The sequence below is a fragment of the Nyctereutes procyonoides genome, unplaced genomic scaffold (genome assembly GCF_905146905.1).
Source record: "Nyctereutes procyonoides isolate TBG_1078 unplaced genomic scaffold, NYPRO_anot_genome, whole genome shotgun sequence".
Taxonomy (NCBI): domain Eukaryota; kingdom Metazoa; phylum Chordata; class Mammalia; order Carnivora; family Canidae; genus Nyctereutes; species Nyctereutes procyonoides.
In genome coordinates this window covers 3,778,706-3,806,183 of record NW_026575131.1, presented here as the reverse complement: position 1 = coordinate 3,806,183, position 27,478 = coordinate 3,778,706, and the positions used below count along the sequence as shown (strand labels likewise).

Below are 27,478 nucleotides of genomic sequence, written 5' to 3'. Positions count from 1 at the left end.
CTCATCTGTAAAATGGGAACAATGACCTACTTCGCTGGACTCTGAGAATGGGATAAAATACTAGCATTTATGGGGCAGCTGCTGATGTCCAGCCTCTGCTATGTGAATCTGAAACCCTTCTTTCCTCTAATCCTTAGGAGGTAAGAATGTTTCATCTCAAGAACACACAGCAGCCAGTCCAATCAAGAAGAGCCTTTATGGTTCTCTACAAACAGCAGCTCAACAGTGATGAAGCGAGCCCACTGCCTGCCCCCACATGTCGCAGGCCCCAGGTGGACGTGAGGGGATGTTAGGTACCTTCAGTCAGGCCGGGCGGGGTGGGGGGCGGGGGGCGGAGAACAAGTGCGTGGTTAGTGCCTCGAGGTCTAGTCCAGGAGGTCAGTCTTTTTGATAGTTCATGATTTTGAAACCCTTCCTCCTGTCCCCCAGGAGTGGGAGCACCAAGGGAGTACATGGGAGGATGCGAGATTACCCCCAGATGGTAGTGAACATGAGCCCCATGGTGGGGTTGCTCGGGGACAGGGATACGCCTCAGCTGGCTCGCTTTCCCTCCTCACACCCCCCACCCATGATCGCTAAGAACACACTCAGGTGAAGGGGTGGATGCGTGGATGCTCACCCCACCCAGCTTCCTGGGTGGCCCTGAGTGTTCCCTTCAGATTAGAGCTGAGGACGAGGTCAGGGCCCCCTTGGGACTCAGACACAAGCATAGTCAGGACCTGGGAACTTTGGGTGAGGACAGTGGAGGCTGTAGCCACACCCTGTTCCACCCCGCCACCCCCTGCCGCCCCCCCCCCCAGCCCCTGCCCCAGGTCTTACCCATATAACCTATAGGCCAGGATGGCGAGCTCTGAACTACCTCCAGGAGCGCCAGCCCGGCTACCATACTTGGGGCCTCAGGTCCCACAGGACTCAGCTTGGCCACCTGTCCCCATCTCCAGGGTCCCCTTCTGGGCTTCACCTTCCTCTGCCCCTCCCCACCAGGGTCAGCAGCCCCCTCAAGCCTCCAGTGCTGAGGCCCCTCACTGAGCCAAGCATTCTTCCCCCAAAACCTGTTACTCTCCCCAAACAGGCAAAACCATGGCTGGAACATGGATTTGGGGCTCCTCGGGCCCTCTCCTGCTCTTATCACCACCGAGGAGCCCTGGGAAAGCAGGTCCAGCCCTTGCTTCACTGAAGGGGAATACCAAATGGGAAAACCCACTCGCATGCCGTTCCGGGCCACCCGTCACGTCCAGGACCAGGGCTCTTGCCTGTCGGCTGGGAGTCCAGAGCCCACCACCCCCGGGAGGCCGAGCTGTGGCACCTGGCCCCCAGGCCCACCCACACGGATGCCCATGGCTGCCCGTGCCCTCCCTGAGGTGAGGAAGACAGGGTGAAGCAGATCCTGTGACTTGGGCCCCCAAAGCCTCACCTCCCATTCTCCGACCTTGGGAAACTGCCCACCTTTCTGCAGGGCCTGGTTGGACCCACAACCCCACGTGAGTCGGCTGGGACTCGGGCCCTGCCTTCAGCCCCCAGCCACTGAGGGGCCCAGAGACCCCTGACACCCAATGGGGGAGTGGGGATCTGCCCCCAAGGCCAGCCCTGTGAGGGACCGGCCCCTGCCCCTCGGCGCCTCCTGGCAGCCACCCCCACCACCCCCGTGGTTAGAAAAGGAGAAGCTCTGAGGGGCGGGCAGGGCTGAGGCAGGCGGGGAGCCACGGAAGAGCAGGAGGGCAGCGCGGTCAGGGCACTTCGGGTGGCAGCAGGGGCGTGTCTGAGTTCTGTGCCGAGAGGCTGGGGGACTCAGACCCGATGAGCCCGACGCTGTACAGATTAAGGATGGAGTCGGCAATGATGCGGGCCGTGCGCTTCTGGTAGCCGCCCGAGGTCACCATGAGGATGGGCACCTGGCGGCCCCGGACCACCCGAAACACCAGTTCGTCCCGCTTCACGATGCCCTGCAGAGGGAGGGTGGGGGCCGGCTCAGGCGGGCCCGGGTCCCTGTGGCTTCGGGAAGCCCTCCCCACCCGGCCCCTCCCTGACTCAGGAGAAGCACCAGTGCTGCCCGCCTTCCTGCTGCCGCGGGTCCCCAGGGGAGACCCCGCACCCCCCCGGGGTCGGGGCGCACCTGTGGGCTGATGGACAGCCCCCCAAGGCGGTCACCCTCGAGGATGTCGGTACCCGCGTTGTACACCACGACGTCGGGCAGGTGCTCTTGGAGGGCCTTCTGCAGGTTCCGCTCCACTTTATCCAGGTACTCATCATCCTCCGTACCCCACTCCAGCTCCACCTTCCGCCTGATGGCCTCTGTGGGGGAGACAGGGACAGCCCTCATGTGCAAAGAAGGCAAACAGGCTCAGGAGGGTCAGGGTTGCCTGGGACCTCAGGCAGGATTGGAAAGGGTCTGACTCCAGCACTGCTCTGCCTCATGCCAGCCAAAATGAAGCCAAAGAGCGCTAAGAACTGCCAAGGGGGCCCAAGGGAGGGAAGGGGCTGCAGATAAAACACTTTGCCCTGAGGATTTAGAGCCCTTGTCGGTGATAATCTGATTTCATCGCCTCCTGGAGGCTCTGCCCAGAAATGCGGCCACCCTGCTGTCCCTAACAGGCCCAAATCTCCAGCACCTTGGAAAGACTCAGTTCAGAAACCGTGCCCCTGGGCCACATCTGGGGCGGAGTTACCCTCAACAGATGCACCGGCACAACTGTCCCCTGTATTTGCAAAGCGGGCAGGTTGCTGTGTTTTCCAGGTCCATCTAGGAGTCTCTGCATTTTGATTGATCAGTTTCACCCACTCCATTTATTTTGACAATTTTTATATTTGACCTGGTTTATTCCATCTTATTTTATATTCTATTTATCAAATTTTTCCTGCCGTTTCTTTTTTGGTCATTCCCTGTTTTCTACCAGACAAATGCCTACATTGGAGGGGTTCTGTTTTATTCCTCTGGTGGAATTATATTACCCTAATATAATATTGGAAAGGTTTATGGGGTCTTGAATGGGGCAAGCGACTTAATTCTCAGTCTGCATGTCTGTAAAATGGAAACAATCCCTGCCTTGCAGGGATGCTGAGAATAAATGAAGTGCCTTCTGCAGAGCCCAGCACGTAGGGAACACCCCAGAGAGAGTGCTCCATCCAAGCAGGAGTACATTTAACACTGAAGGATAGGGGGCAGCTTACGCTTGGCAAAGCGGTCACCAGGGTAGATGTGCCGGTTGTAGACATCCATGATGTACACACGCTTGTCACCCATGAAGTCCCGTTCATGTCCATTGCCCTGTGGGGAGGACATGAAAGCTGCTTGCACGCAGGTACCCTCGACAAGGAAGGGACACCCCCCACACCAACACCCCAGGAAATGGCCCATGTGTCTGGGCAGCTCAGCTGGCCCTTGGGGGCAGGGGGTCTCTTGGCTGTTAAGTGGCAGAGCTGGAATTCAACCTCAAATCCCAGCCCCGTGGTCTTCTAGTGTGACCTGGAGCAAGCCCCAGCCCTCTGAGTTTTTCTCCATGGGATGAGAAAGGAATTCTAGCCCTGCCACACTCTCTATAGTCTGCGGTAGGATCAGCTAGGGTCGGGGACGTGAAAGGTAAACTGGAAAAGATTGTGCAGGTGTGACTAGGTTCTGAAGCTCAGCGTCACGGGCCCCACAGTGGGGCACCTGCCAGCACAAGGGCACAACAGCAGGGGTGAGGGAGGCGTCCCCAAGTGCCCATTTAATGTCCTGTCCTGTCTGGCCAGAGGAGCCAACCCTCAATTTGGAGTCCTGAGAAGGAAGCCCTGCCCTCTGCTGCTTCACCCTCAGGCCGTGAGTTCTTGGGTAGTGGCCTCAGGCCCAAGCAACCCTGAAGACAGGTGTGTAAGCATTTGTCTGAGGGCCAGGGCCACAGTGGTCCTCAGCTCTCCACAGGGGGTAGCACCTCAAACTGACTAGGAAGCACTGGGAAGCCACAGCAGGCTTTAGAGAGCATGGCATCAGCAGACCCAGCTTCAGGAAGAGCCTTCAGCCTGGTGTGTTGGGCGGTCAGAAGGGAGGAAGGACCCTTGGGTTTGACAGAAGCAAGGAGAAGCCAGCGTTCTGGGTGGCCTGAGTGGGGCAGAGGGACAGACGGACCCTCTGCTTCCAGCCTGAGGCTCAGAAGATGGGCAGCGAGGAGAAAGGCAGATCAGGGTGGGGGTGGCAGAGACTCGGCCTGGGGCTTGGCAATGTTCCCAGGGGGAAGGGAGCCCCACAATGGGCAGTCATGTGACAGCTGACTGTCATGGGGGCCCAAGGAGGCAGGGCCAGGAGACTGCAGCCCCACAGGGTACTCACCTGATGGGCATCAAGATCAACGATGGTGGCTCTGGAGATGCCCTCCACTCGCTCGAACAAAAACTGCCAGGGGAAGAGAGGGGGGCAGTGAGAACCCACACAGCCAGAGGACACAGCCCCGGGGATTCCTAGTTGGTAAAGGGCCAGGCGGGAGGCCACACATACTTGTGGACAATCAGGCCACCAGGCAAAGACCTCACACGCCCAGGAGGACTGTGTGGCTTGAGAGAAGCATGTGTGAGGGGTCAGGGAAGGCTCCCTGGAGGAGGCAGCATGTGCTGTGACCTAGAGGACTGGAGGTCAGGAGCAGGGCAGTCAGGCTAGCCCTCAGGGACAGCCCAGGATTCCTCAGGAAATATTTAGGGGTTGGAAGGGGGAAACCTTCCCTCAAGGCTGGGCCTGGAACTTCATCCTGCGTTCCCTGCCTTATCCTGCAAGGCCAAGTTCTCATGCCGCCTTCTCCGGGAAGTCTTCCTTCCCCTTCCCCACCCTCTTGGAAGGTCTCCCGTGTATCCCTCTCTCTGAATGGCCAGGGTCTGCTGACCTGTCCCCCCGCCCCTATTAGTCTGTGTGCCCTGTGAGAACAGAGACCACACCAGGCCATTCCTGATGCCAGAACCAGGCCAGGCACAGGGTGGTTAAGGGGAGCTCTGCAACCCCACAGAGGTGTAAGCAGGGACAGTGTGAGCCCTGTCCCTCACTTATCTGGGCCTGGGTCTCCTCATCTGCACAGGTGAGGCATAAATGAGGTGCACCATGGCCAGTGCAGGCTGGGGCAGGGCTGAGCCTGCCGGAACCAGCCATTGCAATCCCCATCATTATTTCTACCTGCTCCTCACTCTGGGGGAGCAGTGCGCTCCCTATATTGTTGACAAATAGGCTGCTGTCTCCTGTCCCTGCCATTGTTGGAGGCTGTGCGATCTCCCTGCAGAACAGGCCATGCAGATGAGCAAGTGACTGCCTGGGCAACCTGCACGCTTCCTCCCCTCCTGGGACTCAGTTCCCTTCTCTGTCATGTGGAGGAGAACACCAAACTGGGGGTGGCGGGGGGACCCCCGTGAGGGCTCCTGGAGGCGAGTCCCCACGTGCTCTCGGGCGCACCTTGATGGCCAGTGTGATGTCCGCATAGGCGCAGAAGCCCCCGCCCCGGTCACTGGAGCAGTGGTGGAAGCCTCCACCTGTGGGAAGGCAGACACGGTGTGGTCAGAGCCAGGCACTCCCCTGCCCCTACATCCTGCCCGTATCCCAGTCCTGCTCAGCCAGGCTCCAGGAACTCCAGGTTGGCAAAATGAACTGAGAACCCCGAGTCATGAAGACAGTTTTGTCATCAAGGCTATCCCTGCCCAGAGCACAAACCCTCTCAGGGTGGTCCTGACAAGTCACCCCCCCCACTACCCGTCACAACCCCCAGGGGCCCAAGGCAAAAAGTTGTTCCTTGCCTCTGTAGGGCCAGGCCACCTCTATGTGACTTCCCATGCCTGGAAGGGATGGTGGGGCTATGGGGGCCCGTTTACTCTGGGATCACCCACATTCTGCAGGTGGTAGAAAGTGATGGCCAGGAGGGGCACCTTCTGTTGGTCATGGCCACTTATGGCAATGGGGAGGCCCTGGACACCAGGATCTGGCCCCTGCTTCTCCCCCACCCTGAGAGCCCATTGCCCTGCAACCCCTACAAAAAGAACTCGAGTATCAGGGGCCTCTGAAACTAAGCCCAACAACTGTCCCACCCAGCAGTTCAAATCCAGGACCCTTGGCTACAAAGGACTCGCCTCTTTTCACACCAACAGATCTTAATAGTGAGATAACAGCCAATTGTGAACTCCCAGACTGGGCACAGAACTTACAGAAACCTCCCTACAGCTCCAAGAGGGGGCACTAGTACCATCATCTCCATTTTACAGATGAAGAAACTGAGGCACACAGAAACTCAGCACCTCGCCTGGGATCACACAGCTCACTAACGGCAGAGCCAAGATTCAAACCCAGGCTGGATCCGGGCCTGGGCTCTTAACTGTCAGGTCACAACACCTTCCACGGGAGAAGGGCTTCCCTGGGTCTTTGTGAGGACCCTGCTGTAGACGTGCAGAGTGTGCCTCTTTCATTCATCTGTTCAGCAGTCTATCATAACATCACAGTTATGCCAGACCTAAGGCTGGGTACCTGGCAATGCCAACCTGGAAAAGCCCCAGCCCCTGGCCTTGCAGAGCTCACAGGCAAAGTAGGGGTCCTCTGCTCCAGACTCTGAGCAAGCCACCAGGCTGCTCCCCATAGCTGTGTCCTTGTCAGTACAGTGGGATCAACAACAATGATGCCCAGCTCAGATGAGAGGCCAGACAGCAAAGAGGTGTGCTAACTGTGAAGTGCTGCGCCTCAGTGAGGGACAGATAAGGGACAAGGAAGATATGTGTGGCCATCCCATGAGCCAGGCTTACAGGGGAGTCCGGGGAACCGCAGACTATCAGCCTTCAGGTCCCCGAGGAGGACATGGTATTGACCCAGGCCTGTCTGCCCATCATGTGACCAAACCCCTGCAGGTGGTCCTGGGTCCCAGGAGGCTGATGGGAGTTTTTCAGAAAAGACTGAAATGCTGCAGGTTTGAGCCCCATTCATCTGCCCAGGTGATGATGCAGGCTTTTGCAGAGGAGTGAGCTCCTTGTCACTGGAAGTATGCAAAGGCAGAGCTGGGGAACTCCTTTAGAGAAGGATTCCACACCAGATGGAGGCACTGGTTGATCCCTCCCAGACACCAGATGACTGCATACTGTCCCCCATCCCACTTAATAAGGAGGTTCGGGGTGGCTCTGGAGGCACCAGAGCCTTGCCTCACAGAGCAGCTGCCTGGCCCTCCCAGCCCCCAGGACCCAGCAGGCCAGGCTGGCCAGGGCACTCACCCACATTGATGGCCCAGCCTCGCTCCATGGCCAGCTTCCCTGCCTTTGGAGACAAGCACAGGGTGAGAGGCACAGGCAACTGTTTCCCTCACTCACTCATTCAGGATTCGCTCCTTCATTCCATAGACACTAGGTCCAGTCAGTGGGACGTAGGGCTGACCTATAAGGTAGGGTTCAGGCGGTACCCACCCTCCAGCAAGCTCGGACTCAGGCTTGGAAGTAAGTACCGGGTCGGCTGGCATATGAGATGTGCAGTACATCAGCCCCTTTGCAATTATGCAAAGAAACTGGAAGATATCAAAGTGGTTATGATCACATGTGAGCTGACAATGATCTTAACAGGGCCTTCAAAGGGAAAATAGACTTTTTTTTTTCCCCATGGAAATACAGCAGCCTGAATACCAAAATCCTATAAGAAATCATCATTTAGGGGTGGGCAGTAATACCTCAAGAAATAAACAAAAAGGTACAAATTTGCAAAGCTAGAAAGAAAACTATCAGGATCAACAGGTCTTGATCCAGCCCTGGATTAGGTCATCCTACATTTAAAGCTGAAATGTTGGGACACCTGGGTGGCTCAGTGGTTGAGCGTCTGCCTTTGGCCCAGGGCATGATCCCGGGGTCCAGGGATCGAGTCCCACATTGGGCTCCCCACAGGGAACTTGCTTCTCCCTTTGCCTGTGTCTCTGCCTCTCTCTGTGTGTTTTACAGACAACTACATAGGGGATGTGAAACCTCATTTTGCTGCAAGTGCTCTTTACTGCCATACCCATGATGCCAGGTGAGCAGAGCATGACCCATCACTGAAGTCATGGGGGTTTGCTTTTCCACCTTGAGTTGAGTATATGGGTGCCAGTTTGATTATATACTCTCTGGGGCATAGGGACATGTCTTTATATACCAGCAAATATGGTAACTCCAATGGGGGGGGGGGGCGGAGGAACAAGGAATTCAGTGTCCCCAAGGCAGCAGAGCACGTGGGAGAGGCTTTGGGAGAAAAAGTCCTTGTTGCTGTGCCTGGGGGACTATTTAGGATTTTATGCAATTACCAAGAAGGAGGAGCATATTCCAGCGGGGTGGGGGGGGGAAGCCCAGAGGTGTGGGGGTCCCAAGCCCAGCAGGTCCTTCTGCCAGTCTCCCCACCTACCATGATGGTTCCTCCTGTTTGGGTCCGAAGGGGCTTCAGCACCTTCCTCTGCACAAGGAAGTTCGGGAGGAAGATGACAGGGGGGATCTCTGTGATGGTCGCAACAGCGAAGGACCACTGCGGAGGGAGAGACGCAGGCCATTGGCCTCCCACTGCTGGCAGAGCTCAGAGGCTGCAGCTGGGAAATCCGATTCCTTGTAGTGCCGGTTTCAAGGTGCCCTGGAACTTCCAGTCTGGCAGACTGTCAAACTGGTCAGAAATGAGAGCCCCCCACCCAGCTTTGGGCTCGGGAAAGAGCAGTTTCCCTAAAACTGTCGGTCCCTTCCTCTGTGCTCCACAGCTCTTGGCTGCCCTCCTGTGCCCACAACAAGAGCTGCAAGTCACAGGGGTTGGCAGACCCAGCACTGGCCCAGCCTGCCCACTGTACAAAAGGAGGGGGACACTGAGGCCCTGACCTGGGAAGATCTTTCTTTCCAAGGTCACACAGTGAGTCACTGGCAGCGTCAGCACTGGAAGCCCAGGTCTCCTGCTCTCCTGGCACAGCATGACCTCTTCATGCACCGGGAATCAGATCTCCCTCCAAAGGGGGATCAGGCCCTCATCTCGGCTGCTGAGGCAGGAGGGCCCAGGGTACCCAAAAGGCATTTGCCCCCAGATCAGGACACAGCCTTCCCTATGACCCTGCCCAGGCCCCTGGGCAAACGTCCATGCACCCAGATCCTGAACCATCTCCTGCCTGGCTGGGGATGTACCTGCATCTGCGTCGTCTGCTCTCACCCAGGCAGGACCTCAGTGGGGCCCAGGGCCCTCTGCAAATATTTACTGAGTGTCTGCTGGGCAGCAGGTGCCAAGGGGGAGACTAGTGAGGAGGCGCTTAAATGCGACAAAGCCTTCGATGGAGAGCACGGTCTGTGTCCGGGTGGGAGCAGAGAGGCATTCTGGAGGCAGTGACCTTGAAAGTGAAACAAAGTTGCCCAGATATCAGGGTCAAGGTGAAAGGAAAGACACCTGCTGGCAGACGGAAAGCAAGTCCAAGTTCCCGAGAAGTTGGGTGCGGCTGGGACAGGACCGTGCCTGTCACGTAGGGCCTGGGCTGCCAGAGACTGTTCTCAGATAGCCTCGCCAGAGCAGCAGAGAGCCATCAGACAATGCTTTCCCAAGCTGTTCTGGCCACACCAGGAGGACCATGTAGGAGAACTCCAATAGAAGCAGCCACTGCCCCCCAGAGGGTGGGGGGGAAGCCAGAGATGATGAGGGCCCCAGAGAGGTGAGAGGGGAACAGTTAACAGACAATAGAAGAGGGATAGGCAGACAGAGGGGTCAAGGATGCAAGGTTGGAACCACAACACTCCACCCCTAAAGGGTAAGGCCCAGAAGTGTAGCCCACTGGGACAACTGAGGGCTGTTCTGGGACAGGTTAGGGCAGGGCAGAGGTAGGGCATTCAGGTGGCCAGGCAGAGAGAAGTTTCAGGAAGGAATAAGCAAGGAGAGGTGCTGGGATCCCTGGGTGGCTCAGCAGTTGAGCATCTGCCTTCGGCCCAGGGCATGATCCTGGAGTCCAGGGATCAAGTCCCACATCAGGCTCCCTGCATGGTGCCTGCTTCTCCCTCTGCCTGTGTCTCTGCCTCTCTCTGTGTCTCTTATGAACAAATAAATAAAATATTTTTAAAAAGAGAGAGAGAGGTGTTGAGGACAGGGAGCACTGCCACTGGGTTCCCCCACCGGGAGAGGAGATTTAGGGCAGGAAAGGTTTGTTCAACGAGGGAAAGGAGTCAGCAGAGAGGGAAGGGCCAAGGATGGAGTGAGGCAGACAAAGGGCACACACCTGAGAAAGTCCTGGCAGGCTTCCTAGCCAGAGAGCACCACTCATGGCCGGGACAGGACCCATGTCAACCTTGTAGGGGCCACTGCAGCCACCCCAGCCAAAAGGGAAGACATTGTCAGGGTCCGGGTATGCTGGGCACCCATGCTGCCTTGAACTGCACTAACCACCTGTGTGGCCACCCCTTCCAGGCCACCAAGGCTGAGGACAGTTGAAGGCTGGGGAAGCTCACTTGGCTACCTCACTCAAGTAAAGGAGCTGGTGAGCAGGGCCCATGGAACCTCTGCCACCTGCAGGCTGAAAAGAGGTACCCAGCCAGCCTTCCTCAGCCCCAGCCCTCTGGTTGTACAACATGGAGGCCCCACAGGACCTGGGAGGAGGTGGGGGTGCTAGGGCTGAGAGCAGGAAGGTTGGAAAGCTCCAAGACCTGTCTACGTCTGTGTGCATGTGGCATATGTGTGTGCGTGCACATATGTGATGGGGGACAGACCCAGGGAGCGGAAGGCGGCCAGCTCTATGCGTTCAGCACACCAGTCCCACAGCCCAGCATAGGCCTGGCACATGGGAGGCAAGGAGCCACCGTTTGCTATGAATTAAAACTATAAAACTAAATGAGTCACTGAGGGAACACACTAGGTCCCTGCCTCCCTCTCCGCCTCAGCAAACTAGCAGGGAATAAGGATGGAAAGGAAATGAAACCTTATCCTGCCTCCTGAGGGGTCCAACATAGATGCAAAACCATGAAAAGGGCATTTTTTAAAGTACGTTCCACAATGACTGTCTAGCTCAGCTCTCCATCAGGAAAGGGTTCCGCGTCAAACAAGTCTGGGAAACATCTTATGTTGTCCGCCTCCTGGAAATTCACAACACCCTCTGGTGTGTTAAAGGCTCTAAATTTCACAGTGAAGAATCCTGTTTAACTTCGTTTCGCCCCGTTTCCCAAACTTCCTGGCCACAAACCTCCAGCAGCCTGCTTTACTTTTTACATAACACGTACTGATCTTTGAAAAGCTACAGTCATGTGGGACCAACGGGGAACCTCCTAGGCTAGAAAATGAATTTTACATGAGCCAGGCATAAAGTCACCAGAAGCACATCTGGGATTTAGCCAAGGGGACCAGGTCCCTTGGGAGAAGGTGCACATCTGCCAACGCATCTCCACTTCCGGCCGTGAAAGAGGGTGCTAGACGTGTCAGCCTTCTCCCGGGCCCAGCGGTGGTTTCTGCACAAGGCAGTGACACTGCCTACTGATGATCTAGACTTGTGCTGTCCAATCCAGTGGCCATCAGCCACACATGGCTATTTGGGTTCACTTTAAAATTAATTTTAAAAATTTTAATTAGAATTTTGTGACTTTGATTAAAAAAAAAAACCATACTTCAATTTAAAAAAATAGAATTTTGTTTCTCAGTCTCACTAGCCATAGTTCAAGTGCTCAGTAGCCACATGTGGCTAACGGCTCCTGGACAGAGCCCTTCTAGAACATTTCCATCATGGCAGAAAGTTCTGTTGGATAGTGCTGCTCTAGAAAAACTACGAGTGGCCAGGGTGAAAAATAAATGAGGGGGTGGGGCAGGCTGGTGACCAGGCCCTGGAGGATGGGGCCGTGTGGGGGCACGACAGAGGGAGGGCAGATACTTTATCTGGGACGTGCGCATAGCAGGTGGAGATGAAAGCGCCCAGTTCTGCCAGGTCAGGCCCTCTGAGAGCCTGGCCCCAGGCAAGGGCATTGAGAGATGGGCTAGATGGAAGCGGGGCGGGGACAGGGCTCAGCAGTCCTCCTCAGAATCAGACTGGTCCAACTCAGGTCTCTGCCACTGCTGGTGAATTTGGGCACGGCCCTTTACTTCCATCCTGACTCCACATCCATGAAACAGGAGCCCCTCCCCATCAGTCCTAAAATGAGGACTTAGACCCATCCACCAGGCCTATCCTCATCTCCCCATCTGAAGTACCCCCACTGGGCACCCCCCTCCCACCCCCACCCCCACCCTTGCCTCATCTTTCTGCACAGCACCTGTCTCTACCTGACATATGTCTCTGTTGCTATCTGTCCCTTCCAGAAGGATGTCAAGGGCCAGGAGGGTAGGCACATGCTCATTACTGCCATATAGACAAGGCCAGGAGTGATGCCTGGCACACAGTAGGTGCTTTCAGTACATGCTATCTATTCTTGCCCAGACCTCTACCTGCATACTCCTCAGAGGAGGCCACCTCACCTGTGCCCCCCAGTAGAGCCCAAAACAGTGACTGGCTGATAAGGGGCTGTGACAGCCTGGCCCTGATCCTCAGACAGCCCAGAGCTTCTTCTGCGGTCCAGCGAGGCCACACCTCTACTGCTCCCTCCTGTGTGCCCAGCTTCTCTCCACTTCCCATCCTCTCTCATACATTTCATAGCGAAGCTTGCCCTCAAGGAATCCCTTGCACCTCCATTCCTAGCAGGCTCTGCTTAAGCAAGTTTCAGAACCGCTGCTCTACAGAACTTGACCCCCACAGTGCTGAATGAATGAATGAATGTATGAATGAATGAATGACATGAACAAGGGAGGTTTGCCCAAGCCTAATGTCCATTGCCCACCAAAGGGCATGGCCTGCGAGCTTCCCTATCTCAGGGCCTGGCCAGGTGTCAGGGCCTCCATGTCCAATTCAAATTCAGCCTTTTGGGGATCTCACAGATAGCAGGACACATGAAATTGGAGATACCTCTGGGATCCACACATGCCCCATACTCTCAGCTCTAGAAGGCTCTATTCTCCAGCTGCCTGATTTCCTCAGGTAGACCCTCAGAAATCCAAAACAAGGGGCACTTGGGTGGCTCAGTTGTTGAGTGCCTGCCTTTGGCCCAGGGCATGATCCTGGAGTCCTGGGATGGAGTCCTGCATAGGGCTCTCTGCATGGCAGAGCCTGCTTCTCCCTCTGTCTATGTCTTTGCCTCTCTCTGTATGTCTCGTGAATAAATAAAATCTTAAAAAAAAAAAAGAAAAAAAAAAGAAAAAGAATTGCTCTCAAGGAAGAGACAGCTGCAACCCTTCAGAGTCCCAGTGGAAGTGGGAGCAAAAGGAGAGAAGGGAAAAAATTAATTTGATCATTTCAGTTGATGAAGAAGAAGCCTCTGCCAAAATCTAACACCCTTTATGATAAAGTCAATCAACAGGCTAGGAATAGAAAGCAACTCCCTCAACCTGGTAGACGGCATCTATCATACACATAAACATGCACATATACACATACACCCAATCCCATAGCTAATGTCATACTCAGTACTAAAAAATGGAAAACATTCAGCCTAAGATCATGAACAAGATAGAAAGAAGTCTGTTTTTGCTACTTTTATTCAACCTCATACTGGAAGTTCCAGCCAGAGCAATTAGGCAAGAAAAAGAAATAAAAGGTCTCCTAATTAGAAAGCAAGAAGTAAAACTATCTCTGTTCACAGGTGGCATGACGCTGGCTACAGAAGATCCTAAAGAACACACACACACACACAAAAAGAACACACACACCCCTATTAAACTGAAGAACTAAGTTCAGTAAAGTTTCAGGATACAAGATCAACACATAAAAATCAGTTGTATTTCAATACCTTAGTAACAAATAATCCAAAAAAGGAAATTTAAAAAGATTTCAGGGGCACCTGGGTAGCTCCACCAGTTAAGTGTCTGCCTTTGGCCCAGGTCATGATCCCAGGGTCCTGGGGATTGAGCCCTGCATTGGTCTCCCTCACTGAGCAGGGAGTCTGCTTCTCTTTCTCCCGCTGCCTGCTACTCCCCTGCTTGTGTTCTCTCTCTCTCTCTGTCAAATAAATAAATAAAATCTTAAAAAAAAAAAGTAATTCTATTTACGGGGGCCCAGGTGGCTCAGTTGGTTAAGCTTCTGACTTTGGCTCAGGTCATGATTTCTGGGTCCTGGGATCAAGCCCCATGTCAGACTCCCTGCTCAGCAGGGAGCCTGCTTCTCCCTCTTCCCCTCCCCCTGCTCATGCTCTCTCTAATAAATAAAATATTTTTTTAAAAGTATTTTTACCATTTTACCATTGACAAGAACAAAAATAGTAAAATACTTGGGAATAAATTTAACTTTAAATTTAAGGAGGTGCAAGACTGGCACCCTGAAAACTACAAAATACTGTTGAAAGAAGTTAAATATCTAAATAAATGGAAAAATATCTTCTGTTCATGAGTTGTAAGACCTAATATTATAAAAAAGACAATACTCTCGCAACTCATCTACAGAGTCAACACAACCCTTATCAAAATCCCAATGGCCTTGTTTGCAGAAATAGAGAACCTGATTCTATAATTCACAGGGAATCTCAAAGGACTTCAAAAAAAAAAAAACAAACAAACAAACAAACCACACACACAAAAAAAACCCCAACAACTTCAAGTTGTCTTGTTCAGGGACAAAGTTTGAGGACTTGCGAGTTCCAATTTCAAAAGTTACTACAAAGCTTCAGTCATCAAAACAATGTGGCAGTGGCATAGGATAGACATATGCATTCACTGAAACTCAAAATGGACCAAAGACCTAGACACAAACTAAAACTCTTAGAAGAAAACATATGAGTCAACCTTCATGACCTTGGATTTGGCAATGGATTCTTAGATGTGACACCAAAAGCACAAGCAACAAAAGATGAAATAGGTAAACTAAAGTTTAGCAAAATTTAAAAATTTTGTGCAACCAAGGACAGTATCAAGAGAGCAAGAATAAAATCTACAGAATGGGAGAAGATATTATTTGCAAATCATATAATATCAAGAACACACAAAGAACTCTTAACACTTCACAACAAAAAGATAAACAATCTAATTTCTTAATGTGGGCCAGTGACTTGGGCCGACACTTCTTCAAAGAGGATACAAAAATGGCCAAAAAACAGATGGAAAGATGACCAGTGCTATGAACCATTAGGGAAATGCAAGTTAGAACCACAATGAGATATTACCTCAAACCCACTAAGTTAGTCATGATGAAAAACAAAAACCAGAAAACGAGGGCAGATGAGAATGTAGAGATATTAGAACCTTTTTGAACAGTTGTTAGGAATATATAATGTGCAGTTGCTATGGGAATCATTTTGGGGTTTCCTCAAAGAGTTACCCTATGACCAGCAATTCCAGTCCAAGGAATACAAGCAAAATAAATGAAATCAGGTACCTAAGCAGATACTCCTACAGGCACAGTCATAGCAACACTGTGCACAAAAGCTAAACGCTAGAAGCAACTTAAATGCCCGTTAACTGATGAATGGATAAACAGAATGTGGTCTCTCCACACACCAGAATATTAATCAGCCATAATAAGGAATGAAGTGCAGATACATGCCACAGGATGGATGATTCTTGAAAACTCCACGCTTGTGCTTGGCGAAAGAAGCCACACACTGAAGGCCACATATTGTAGGATTCCACGCATAGGAAGAGACATCCAGAAAAGGCAAGCCCATGGAGTTAGAACACGGGCTGGTGGTTGGTGACCAGGCGCAGGGGAGAAGGCGGGAAGGGGAATAACCACTTTGTGGGCTCAAGGCTTCCTTCTGGAGCGAGGAGAATATTTTGGAACTAAAGAGACATGATGGTCACACCACATTGTCAATGTACTAAATGTCACTGAATTTTATACTTTAAAATGGTTACTGGTGATGCTATCTGGATTTTACCATGAATGACAGAAAAAAGGAGACAAGAGTCCCCTCAGGGAAGAAAAGAGGAGAGAGAGAGAGAGAAGAATAGGAGGCAGCTTGGAGGGGGGGCATTTCCCCAGAGACCCTCTGCCACTGAGACTTCAGCCCCCTCCCACCCCTGCTCTGCTGCTAAGGTCTCCCTCCCCCAAAGGACTCCCAGTGCTGTGAGGTCAGTGACTAGGTCCAAGTCCAAGAGGTGGCCAGACTTCCTGTGCCTCAGGCACCCATGGTTCTCTTTCTCTTGCATGTCCTTCTGCTTAAAACACTCCTTGGCTCCCATGGCCCTCAGAGCAAAGCCACAGCAGTACAAAGGGCCCTGTGTGGCCTGGCCCCTGATCATTTTCTGACCCCATCTCTTGCCAGTCTCCCCCACCTCCCATTTCGTCCCAGCCAGTGGCAAGTACTGTTTCAGAACCTATTGGACATGCTCTTGCCTCAGGGCCTTTGCACTTGCTGATCCTTCTACTTGGAATGCTCTCCCTCCACATTCCCACATAGCTGACTCTCTCCCTCACCACCCCAGTCCATGATCACGTCAGTAAGCCCCTCCCTAGCCTCCCTATTTCAAACTGCAGTCCCCACCACCCTCTTTCCTGCTGTACTTTTGCCCACAGCACTGAGTGCCTTGGAACACACCATATCATTGACTTCATTATGTCTTTGACTCTCTCCCACCTAAATGCCAGGGGCTCTAAGGAGAGGGGCTCTATCTCTTTTGTTATATCTTCCCTGGAACACAGAATGGTGCTCATTAAATACTTACTGGATTAAAAAAATATATATATTTGCTGGATAAATGTATCCCAAGCACTATTCAAGGTCAAGATGTCAGATCAGCATCACACTAGCCCACACCCCAGGCAAACAGTCACTGGGGTTAGCAGAAGGCAACAACTTGGCACTGGCCCAATCCAACCCTCAATGGGGCCAACTCTGGGCCTTGCACGCAGCAGGTGCTCTATAAACATTTCTTCCCCTGAATGGATAACACCTTGGCAAACCTCAGGCTACTGCATCTCCTTCCATGCTTAAAATATTAAGCATTGAAGGCCACACCAGGACAGGACCAGGCATGAGCCCTGGGACACAGGTGGGGGGCAGAGTGAGGTGGGGCAGTTGAGGGGGTGGCATCCCACAGGATGCACAGAAGAGCCAAGAAACCTGCAGGAACTCTCCAGGGCACTGTTCCAGGTGAATGTGGTGGGGGCAGGGGGGATGTTCCTGAGCTGCAGCCCCTAAATGCCAAAACTCCCCAGATGGGCCCATGTCCTGCATGAAGTTCTAGGACACATCACACCTCATCACTCCTCCATGGCACCTGGAACAAAATGCAAGCTCCTCCCATGGCTTGCAAGACCAGGGTGGCTGGGTGCTGCTAGCCTATCCTGACCGTGTGCTGTGCAGCCTCCAGCACCCTTCCCCCTTTCACCCTTTAGGAGCCAAAGTCCCCTCCCCTTCCTGGCGTGTGGCTCTGGAATGTTATTCCCTCCCAGGCCACCCCATCAACCATCGCCCTCCACCCAGCTACCCCTCTATTTTCCTTCCTTTGTAGCCCTTGGTGCTCTGTGAAGTCCTCTTGTGTGGTTACTTCTTTCTTCTCGGTCTCCCACAACAAAAATGCAAATCCATGGGAGCAGGGAAACTTGCTTACTCTTCATTTTGTACCCAGAACATGGTCGGTATTTGATACAGATGTGCTGAAAGATTGACTACTTCACCTTAGTAGGTGCTATGGAAATCATCATGTTTCTCCTTATGCTCTTGCTGCCAGGGAGCTCCAAACCAAATACACAAGCCCAATCATAGCATCTTGCTTAGTCCTCCCAGTCGGCATATCTGAATTCTCCTGCTCTTGACTTCATTTTTCTACTTAGGTCTCTACCAGTCAACACTTTTTATCATTATTATTTATCACACAGTAAGCTGCCTTTAGGCTTTTAGGGGCCCAAGGCCAGCCATGCAGTCAGCCCCGAATAGTTCTCCTGAAGTCTCAAACAGGTGGGGTCCTAGAGCCTATCCCCTCTGCCCCCAGCCTTCCCCTGGCACATTCACATTCAGTCCACCCTGGCCCTACTCTGTTCTGGTCCCTCCCTGCCCCAACCTGCTGCCATCTGTCCCTGCTCCCCACCCTCACCCTCTGGACTCTGGCAGGCATGTCTTCCTGGCCCTGCTCCTGGGCTGTGGACTGTGACCATGCATGTCCGGGTCCCCAGGAAACCAGGGCAGCCAAGGACTGGGCTTCCTGCCAAGGCCTCACACACCTCTCTCTCCCAGGATCCAGGTTTCAACCTCTTCCTGGTAATCTTTCATGAGCTGACACTGTCGCAACTCCATCTAGAATTCTCACAGCTCGGGCCAGAGTCTGGGAGGAGGATGGGTAGCAGCCATGACCAGGAGCCGGGAAGACTGTCTAGATGCCCTACCTAGGGTCTCCCTGAGGGTTGTTGGACTTCCTGGGTGACCTGGAGCAGATGTGGCCTCTTTCTGGGCCTAGGCTTTTACACCTATAGAGGGGAGGCACTTGGTGACCTCTAGCATCTGCCATGGTGCTAGGTCGAAGATGAGCTGGGGGTCAGGAGTCTGGGCTCCCATACCGTTGGCAGAGAACCTGTGGCATCCCTGACCGTGCCCCCATCAGGGCAGGCTGGCAGCACCAGGTTCTGATGCAACCCTCCAGCCTAGCATCCCCTCTAGGGGAGCACCTCACACAGGGGTCTCAGACCCTCAAGCACTGATGAGAGCTTTGTGGCCTATAGCCACAAAGAAGTCACCAGCACACTGTCACGAGCACATGAGCACAGACCCTGGCTTGGTCTGCAGATGGGATTTAAAAATCTTGAAATGAGTTGCCACTTTAAGAAACTAGGGACTGCTGCTTAATAATCTGAATTTCTAACTTCTCTTAGAAAGCCAGGCCCCAGGCCACCCTGGGCCCACAGTGGAGCTGAGTAGCAGCTACCCACTTGGGAAGGGGCAGGAGCTCCCCCATTTGCCCCCATACACCACCCCCACTTGCCTGACCACTTGTTTATAGTCCCTGCTTGGCCCCAGGGAGTTTCAAACTAGTTTCTAGCCCAGCAGTTTTCAACAAATCTTTAGCAGTAGCAGTTCTTAGAATAGAATCTTAAACTTCAGTCCAACATAAAGATAGACCTAAATGGGACAGCTTTGGTTGGATAGGGACAAGGGACGGGGGTCCCCTCACCCATCACGTCAGCAAGGATCTCTGAGGCTTGTTCATAGAACGTAGATTGAAAGGCACTAATGTAGAAGCCAGAAACCCCTATTAAGGTTCAAACTCCACCAAATGGGCATCCTCCCCTTTCTTACCCCCAGGGACAGGGAGCTCACTACCTCCTGGAGCAGCCTAGCCCATCCCTGGTATCTGCCTTTTTATGACACCTCTCTCCTTCTCTTGGGGACCACAGGCTCACATGAGGAGCAGGAATGGAGCCCCTGGAGGCTGTGCTTCCCCAGGCTGGGCTGCCCCTGCTCTGGCCACCCCTCCCAGTCAGCAGCCCCCCAGGCCCCCACCCTTGTACCTTCAATTCATTGAGATAGCGTCTTGTGTGCACCACCAGCAGGTCCTCATCCGAAGCCTCCCGTGCCTCCACCAGCATGCCATCTGACAGAAGCTTCTCTTCTGAAACCACAAAGTGGGCAGCCCATCTCCCTGATGACCTGAAGGCAGACCCAGCTCCAGACCACCTCCTCCAGTAGGCTGTAGTCTTGGCCTCTGCTCACCCTGCCCCAAGTCAGGAGGTGGGCAGCTGCTGGCTTCTGTGAACAGGTGACCTCCCGTGATGCCAGGCCCTCAGGCCAGAGGGCATTAGACATTGGGCACCCAGCAATCCTTGTTTCCCAAGCCACTGACAGCCCAGAGGTGAGCTCAGGTGTGGCTGGACAGCTTTCAGAGGCAGGGGGAACAGAAATCAATAATGTTAACATAAAGTGAGAAAAGCTCTTCTGGATTCTCCCTCCACCTTCTGGTGATGTCATAGGAGGCTCAGTGGGTATGGCCTCTCTTTAAGGCCTGCCTAAGCCCTCGCTTATCTCCCTTTTTAACCCAAAAAGCAGTAGCCACACAGACTGCCAGGCCACAGTAAGCAGCCTGAAAATTACAGTTTTGCTGCATTTATTTTTTTAACCATGACCTTCTATTTATGGCAAATGAAACTGGATTTTCCCATTTAGATGATATAATGTTTCCTTTTAAAACAAGTTTAAGGTTTTTTTTTTTTTTTAAAGCAGAAGCTAAGTTGATTAAAAAAAAGGAAGAAGAAGAAGAAGAAGAAGAAGTAAACAATGGAGCAGGTGGTATGAGAATATGGCAAAGTCCCAAAAGCGGTTTGCAAATAATTGATGTTTGGGTAACGTTGCATCCACCAGGCAAGATTTGCTCTGTTTTGCAAAAGAAAATGCTGAAGCCAAGAGCAGGAAGTGCTCTAGGGCACAGTTAGAACAGACTCATGATGCTCTGGGTTCTAGAGAAATCATAAGGACAAGGTCAGAATCTAAGGAAACAGTGTTAATGTGTAACCTTTAGAAACCAACCGGCTCCATACATTTCCCACATATAGCTCCACATACAGAAGGCACTCTCTACTCTCTCTTCTTCCCCTTACTAACATTCCATGGCTCCCCAATGCCTTCAGGCAAAAGGCCAGCTCTTTTCTTGGCAGCACTGAAGGCCCTTCACCATGTGCCCCCTGCCTCCTTTCCACCCACATCCTCAGAGGAGAGACCTCAGGACGATGGTCAGCTCAGAGATGAGGGAGACAAAAAACCCTATGCTGAGCTGCTGGGCTCCCAAGAAAGGGCAATGGGGGAGTGGCTCAGGTTGGGTCTGCTGGAAACAGAGCATGAAGGACCATACATAGTCTAGAAGGCAAGAGAACCTCGATGTGAGTAGCAGGCTGGTCTCACTAACCACCCCACCCCACCCCCGTCCCCACACCGGGGTTCTCACCATCCTGGCACACCACTTGTACTCTTTTCTACTTAGAGTTTTCTTCGAATACTCATTCTGGCCACTATTGTAAATGGAAAATTGGTATCAATCGCCATAAATAGAAGTTAACCAAAAATAGAAAACATATGTGATAGAGACAAACTGTTATTAATCTGTATCTTGATTCTGTTTTCTGCAACGTGCAGAGCCTGCTGCTTCCTCTACATTTGTTAAAAGGGGAAGATAGGCCTCGGTGTTAAAGACAGGCTAGCCCCAACGTGAAACTTTCTCAATGGCATGATCGGGATTGTGTGATTTCAAGATCCACAATGCCTCATCCTATGCTAGGTAACATTCCCTACTTCTGTCAATTTAAAGAACCCCTAATACGGGGTGGGGGGGGGAGGGTAGGGAAAATATTCTCACACTAGCCTACTGTGATTCCTGTATTTCCCACCTAAACCAGAGCCAAAGCTGAAACTACACTCCAGAGCACCACCCTAGTCAGCAGAATGAGCTGTGAAACGTGGGAGCCTGGAGCTCTGAGTTCTAGACCCCATTCTGCCACTTAGTAGCTGTGTGACTTTGAGCATGTTCCCTAACCTTTCTGGGCTCCAACTTGCTCCATCTGTAATCAGTATGGTTGGGGCAAAGGCACCCTGCTTCTTGGACTCTCTGAGCTTATGGGGAACAGACACTGGATTTTTTTAAACCTCCGTTTCCCTCTGTCCATCTTTAATCAGCTCCCGTTCTCCTGGGCCTGCATGGACAGAGACTGGATCCAAGCCCACAGTGCTGGGGAGCAGTGAAGACTTAAGAGCAACATATCATGCTCAGAGTCTGTTGAAAGACTCTTTGCCAGCACAAGCGGAAGGCAGTCTGAGGGCTGAGCCTGGAGGTGGAACAGTGCAGCTTGTGTTAGGGAAGACACAGGGAGGGGACTGGGGGCTGGGGTGGGGGAGGTGAGCTGGAAGAAACAGATGTAGGGTCTCACAGGGCCTTCCATACCTTTTAGGAAGCTGATCACCTTGCCCCATTTCCCCGCGTCAAAGGGGTGCAGTTTCTCCAGGCCCATGAAGGTTATGTTGTAGCGTGGTGAATACACGATGGGCCAGCGGGTCTCCGGCACATGCTGGTACAGCTGAGTTGTGTGTGGCCTTCCGTGTGCACAGGGACAGACACACACATGGGGGCAGTCTCAGTGCGGAAAGCAGCCTCCTCCTCCCTGACCACGCAGCCCTGACCCAGTACCTCTAGCTCCGTCAGCCCCAGGAAAAGGGCCACTTAGCAACAGCAACAAAGTCATGAGAGCAGCTCCTTACTGCGCACTGGCCCTTTCCCTGCACTATCCAACCCAAACCTCACCCAAGCCCTAGGAGGTAAGCACCAGCATCACAACGGAGGCCTGGAGAGGGAACCAAGGCATGCCCAAGGTCACACTGCAGATTTGTGCGGCGCCCGATGTGCACCCAGGTGAATCTGGCTGCAAGGCCTCAGCATCTCACCTCCACATTACAACAATTAGGCTAAACAGCTGTGCGGCCCTAGGCCTCAGTTTCCTTAACTGTAAAATATGTGACTGTGGCGAGATAATGCATCCAAACAGCTGAGCACAGAAAGCGCCCTACCCGGAGAGCTGGGGGTTGGGGTGACAGTTCCCAGAAACAGCAGGTCTGGGTTCACGCAGGCTGTGGCCCAACCCGCCGCCAGGGATGGAGAGCACCTCAGTCCCGCCACGCAGCTGACCCCCCTCCCCCACATTACACCTCCGCCTCCGCCGCACCGGGACCAGAACGAGGCTCCTGCTGCTGCCACTGCGGGGCGGGGGGGCCTCCGCACAGCTGGTGGAGCCCGGGAGAGAGCAGACGTCAGACCCGCGCATGTCGCGCGCCCTCGCCCAGGTCGGAGCCCCGCGGCCCGCACTGGTCGGTCCCTCGGGCCGCAGAGAAGTGGCGCGGGGCCGGCCCGGGCTCACCCGGCGCGAGCGGCCCCTCTCCCGCCGTACCTGGGCTCGCACCTGGCGGGCCCGCCCGGTAGCCCGCGCACTCGTGCTCCCGCCCACAGGGACCCCTGGGAGCCCCGGGGGCTTGGACCGGCGCCCCACCCCGCGCCCCCACCCCGGCCTCACTCACATCCCGGGGCCGGCCCTCCCTGCGCTGGCCACTGCTCCGCGACCGGGCGGGGCGGGGCACAGCCCCGCCCAGGACACGCCCCCGGCCTCGGCCGCCTCCGCTGGGGGCGGAGCTCCGGCAGGCTCGACTCCGCCCCGCCCGCGCCCGCGCCTGCGTCACAGAGGGCGGGAGACCCGCAGGGAGCGCGCCCGCAGGGCGGAGGCCACGCCTCCAACGGCTGTCAGGCGCCAAGTCCCGCCTTCCGCAGACGCGTGCCCAGTGGAGTGCCGCCGGGCTCGAGAGCCCGCCCCCAGGGGGCGTGGCCCCCGCGCGAGGCCCGGCCCCCGGGGGAGGGGCCGCCCAGGCCCCGCCCAGGCCCCGCCCAGGCCCCGCCCAGGCCCCGCCCAGGCCCCGCCCAGGCCCCGCCCAGGCCCCGCCCGCGCCGCCCTGCGCCCCTGCCCGCTCCCGAGGCTGGGACTTAGGGACGCCTGGTTTCCCGGCGGACTCTGCGGCGGACGCGCAGTGTGACCTTGGAGGAGCGTCTGCGCTCCGGGGACTCCGTTTCCACCAGTAACGTGCGAGGCGGGTGCTCTGGCACTGCAGTCTGTGACCTAGTGAAATCCATGGCCTGTCGGACTTGAGGCCGTCTTTGGCGGCCCCGAGGTGAGACGAGCACAACCCCCACACGTCCTTTGGGCTCCCTGAGCCTCAGTCTCCTATCAGTAGGGCCGGGCTGGTGATGCAAAGCTCGCTCCCTGTTCCTCCCAGCCCCCAAGTCGAGACAGGCCCGCCAAGCGACAGCGGGAAGTGTCCTGGGGCTGGACCGTGGGACGAGGCTCCAACAACAGAGCCCCAGAAGACAGAGACAATGGGCCTCTCTGTTGGCCCAGCTGTCCCCTCCAGCCAAACAAGCAGCTGACCCGAGGGCTGCCAGGAACAGGGTAGCTGGGATCCCTGGTGGCTCCGTGAGGGTGCCCGTGGGCGTGACCGAGTGGGGCCGCGGGAAGGGGAAGGGCACAGAGGCTTGAACAGTGCCCTCCAAGTGCCTGTCGCTTGACTGAATGATGGCACTGGATTCTCGTAACCAAATCCTATGAGGGAGTGCTGTCATCCCGCCAATTATTTCATGAGGTGAGCTGAGGCTCAGGTCTGAATTAAACCTACACTAGACCGCCTCTCAGCACCGCAGCCTTGGGCAGGTTGCTTTAGCCCCCTAGTCCCTCATTTCTGCCTCTGAAAATGAGGTGAGGCCTTCCCACCTACCTCAGAGGGAAGCTGAGATCATTGAGAGAGACAGTAATGCTGATTAATATTTAAAGAGCGCCTTGTGTGTGTTGGGTTCAATTCTAAGAGCTTTATGATCACTTTAATCCTTGTAACAACCCTAAGAGGTGAACAGAGGTTATGCTCATTTTACAGATGAAGAAACCGAGGCACAGAATGGTGAAATAATTCACCCAAAGGTCAGGGATGTGGACAGTTGTAAACCATAGCCTCAGAAGGCAAAAAGTAATATTTGAAAACAAGGGGCAAAAAGTGCGTGCAGTAACCCTGTTTCATCTCAAGAACTTGCTCTGTGGTTTGGAAAGCCACGCAGATAAGTCTGTTGTTGGGAGAACAAGGGTCTAGGGCAGGCTGGACCGGGGAAGCCACAGCCAAAGAGAGTGGGATTCCTCTGAGTAAGAGGGTTTTTTAGGTTGTCCTCTGTGTGGCTGAGGAGGGGGGTGGACTGAGGAGCCCCAGGGGCTTGGGAATAGCTTCAAACTACCCTGCCTGCCTGGACTGCTGAGCCACACTATCGCTTGTGGAAAAAATAAACTAGGTTATTCATACTGTTGGGGGGCCACTCTGTTACAGCATCCTAGCATATCTGCTCACCAAGACCCTGCACTGGGACACAGCAGTGAACCCAGCTGGCAAGATCTGAAACCCTGGTCAAGCTCACAGTGAAGTGACAGGAATCTCAAACTAGGAAGCAATCATAAATTGCAAAATATAAGTGTGTGAAAGGTACAGGAGGGAGGTGGGGGAGAGTAGCGGTGCCCCTGATTTAGACAGTGGTCATGAAAGGACCTTGGAAGACATGGTTGTTTTCCACTTTTTAATCATGTAAATCTGATTTTAAAATGTCATTGTGATATAAGAAGACACTGACTTATTGAACATTATATACTTATTATTTTCACCCTTTTGTACAATCTTGGAATATATTTCATCTTCAAATTAATAAGAAGCTCTCAAAACATTAACACTCCTTTTGAAAAATATAGGCATACAAATGACAACATTAACAGCAGAAATGCACCAAAGATGAATAAATGGCACAGATCCAATATTTCAATATTAGTTAATATTAATTAAATTGACACTGTTAAACCAGGCCCTTTAACAAGTAAGCACCTTTATTTGCATTCTAGTATCTGGCAACAATAACAATAATATTAGCTAGTGTTTTTTAAACCCTTAAGAGTGCCAAGCACTGCTAAACATCTACAATGTGTTTTGTTGTTTGTTTTATTGATGAAGAGATGACTTCCATTTTTTTTATATTTTCAAAAATTATTTCACTTATTTATTTCAGACAGAGAGAGAGAACGAGCAGGGGGGAGAGGGGCAGGGGAAGAGGGGGAAGCCGACTCCCTGCTGAGCAGGAAGCCTGATGGGAAACTCCATCCCAGGACCCTGGGATCATGACGTCAGCCAAAGGTGGACGCCTAACAGACTGAGCCACCCAGGCACTGAAGAGATGGTTTTTATTGTTTTTTAATTTTGACTGATTGATTGATTGAAGAGATGGTTTTTAAATGAGCAGAGGAAACCACAAGTGCAAAGATAGGAGGCCAGATGGAGCAGGAGAAGGTGTATTTTGTTCTTACCACAGTGGGAAACTACCAGGCAGGGTCCCAACCGGAAGGAGAGAACTCATTCAATAGGGTTTAACAATAGGGTTTAATGAAGAGAGTTTATATCACAGGGGCAATTTATCTCCGGTGTGTGGTAGAGATGGGGGCGATGTTGTAAGGAAATCAGTGGGATGGTGCAGTACTTGGGCTGGCAACAGTGGGGAGCCTTTACCCCCTAACTTTGAAGTGAGGAGAAGAGTGGTTTCCTGGAAGCAGCAAGAGCCTCAGTGATGGGTGAGGGCCCCCCCCACCCCGAGAAAAGCTATGGCTAGAGAGACATAGTCACTCCCAAACTGGGAGTAGGTCGGGGGAAATACCCCAACTTTTCTCTCCTCCCACCTTCTGATGCCTGTCAGTGCCTCCCATGGGGTAAACCCAGCTGGAAGCCAAAGAGCAGGGATGCCCAGGTGATGGCATCCAGGGGGATCAGCTTTGTTTGGGGGGGCACAGAGCAGGTAAAAACTGTGGCTCACAGATCTGGGAGGTGGGAGCAAAGCAGAGAATAAGCACAGGTGTTCTAGATGACCTTAAAGATTTCTCCAGCCCTCTCCGTGCCAACTTTGTGACAGCAATGGATTGGGCTTGAAAACTGCCCCCTTTGCCAGTACCATCAGCAAGCATCTTGTTGATCTTGAGCGCTTATCAGGACTTGTCACCATGGAAACCCAAGACTCAGGCTTGGCCACCTATGCCTACCATCCAAACCACAAGTCAGGGAGCTGGTCCAACCAGGTGACCAGGTGATGCCCAAAGAAATCACTGTACCTGTTGGAGCCCCTGGTACCTAGAACTTTTAGAGCCACTGGCCTCAGGCTCAGTCAGATCAGGTTGGGCCCCTCAAGACCGGCAGGGATGTTTGGACACCCCAGAGCTGGATAAAACCATTGCTCCCAACTCTGGGCTCCTAAGAGTGGTTTGCTCTGCCAGGGAGGACTGGCCCTGAGGGAGGTCCACACCCTGAGAACTCATTAGCCCACCGTGCTGCCTGGACTCTGCCACTCGAAAGCATATGAAGCCAACGACGAAGAGCACACGGGCACCCAGGTTCTCCCTCAGCCACACACGTGGAGGGAGACCCAACACCGCACAGCCATGGGCACCCACCCACAGCATCACACCCAAATATACATGCACAAATGCACAGACAGGTGCCGAAGGATGCTCACAGATGGGCATGGATCCACAGTGCATTCCAGCACATCCCAGCCCATGTCTGGCCACCCTGCTGAGCCTTTGATTCTTCCAGTTTCCACTTTCCTGATGGTCCCAGGATGACGGGGGGATGCCCCACCACACGCTCCTGTGACTCCCTGAACCTCTCTGGAATGGCTTGTCTTCTTCCTCACTGTCCCTGTGTCCCAGAAGGGGAAGCTCCTAGAACACAAATATTGAGGGAAGAAAGGAAAGAGGGAAAGAAAGAAGGAAGTTGGGGGGACAACGGGAGGGAGACAGAGACACACTCATGATAAACATGTGACAGTATGATGTAAATATGCTGGGGCAGATCCAGGTCTTGTTGGGCCCTAGGCTTATACAATGGGGGAGAGGAACCATTTTTCAAAAAGGAAGAACGAACCTATGAATACAAGTTAGAGACAGAGCCTTGGAGGGCGCTGTGTAAGCGAGGGCCTTGGAATGCACAGCAAGCTGCTTCTGTCACATGC

The 27,478-nt window shown here is 53.4% G+C and overlaps 1 protein-coding gene across 5 annotated transcripts; it reads right to left on the bottom strand.

Annotated features, from left to right (window-relative positions):
- Nucleotides 1-177: 177 nt before the first annotated feature.
- Nucleotides 178-22,985, bottom strand: HDAC11 (histone deacetylase 11). Of its 5 annotated transcripts, none has more exons than XM_055344249.1 (10): nt 22,933-22,985; nt 21,809-21,957; nt 19,392-19,492; nt 8,342-8,458; nt 7,195-7,237; nt 5,405-5,481; nt 4,304-4,366; nt 3,169-3,265; nt 2,114-2,292; nt 178-1,943 (listed from the first exon to the last, which is right to left on the bottom strand). In XM_055344249.1, coding segments are annotated over exons 1-10 (1,044 nt in total). In that variant the 5' UTR covers nt 22,935-22,985; the 3' UTR covers nt 178-1,727. The 5 variants fall into 5 exon arrangements, with proteins under 5 accessions (XP_055200224.1, XP_055200227.1, XP_055200225.1 ...); XM_055344252.1 differs by having other exon boundaries at nt 2,167-2,292; XM_055344250.1 differs by lacking the exon at nt 22,933-22,985 and adding an exon at nt 22,806-22,910.
- Nucleotides 22,986-27,478: the final 4,493 nt, after the last annotated feature.

Bases quoted from the DNA above. Each gene is read 5' to 3' on its own strand.
- HDAC11 (XM_055344249.1), bottom strand. The intron at 8,459-19,391 runs GTACAAGGGTGG...CTCCCTCCGCAG, and splicing joins GCTATCTCAATGAATTGAAG to TGGTCCTTCGCTGTTGCGAC. The intron at 2,293-3,168 runs GTAAGCTGCCCC...TCTCCCCCACAG, and splicing joins TGGTGACCGCTTTGCCAAGC to AGGCCATCAGGCGGAAGGTG.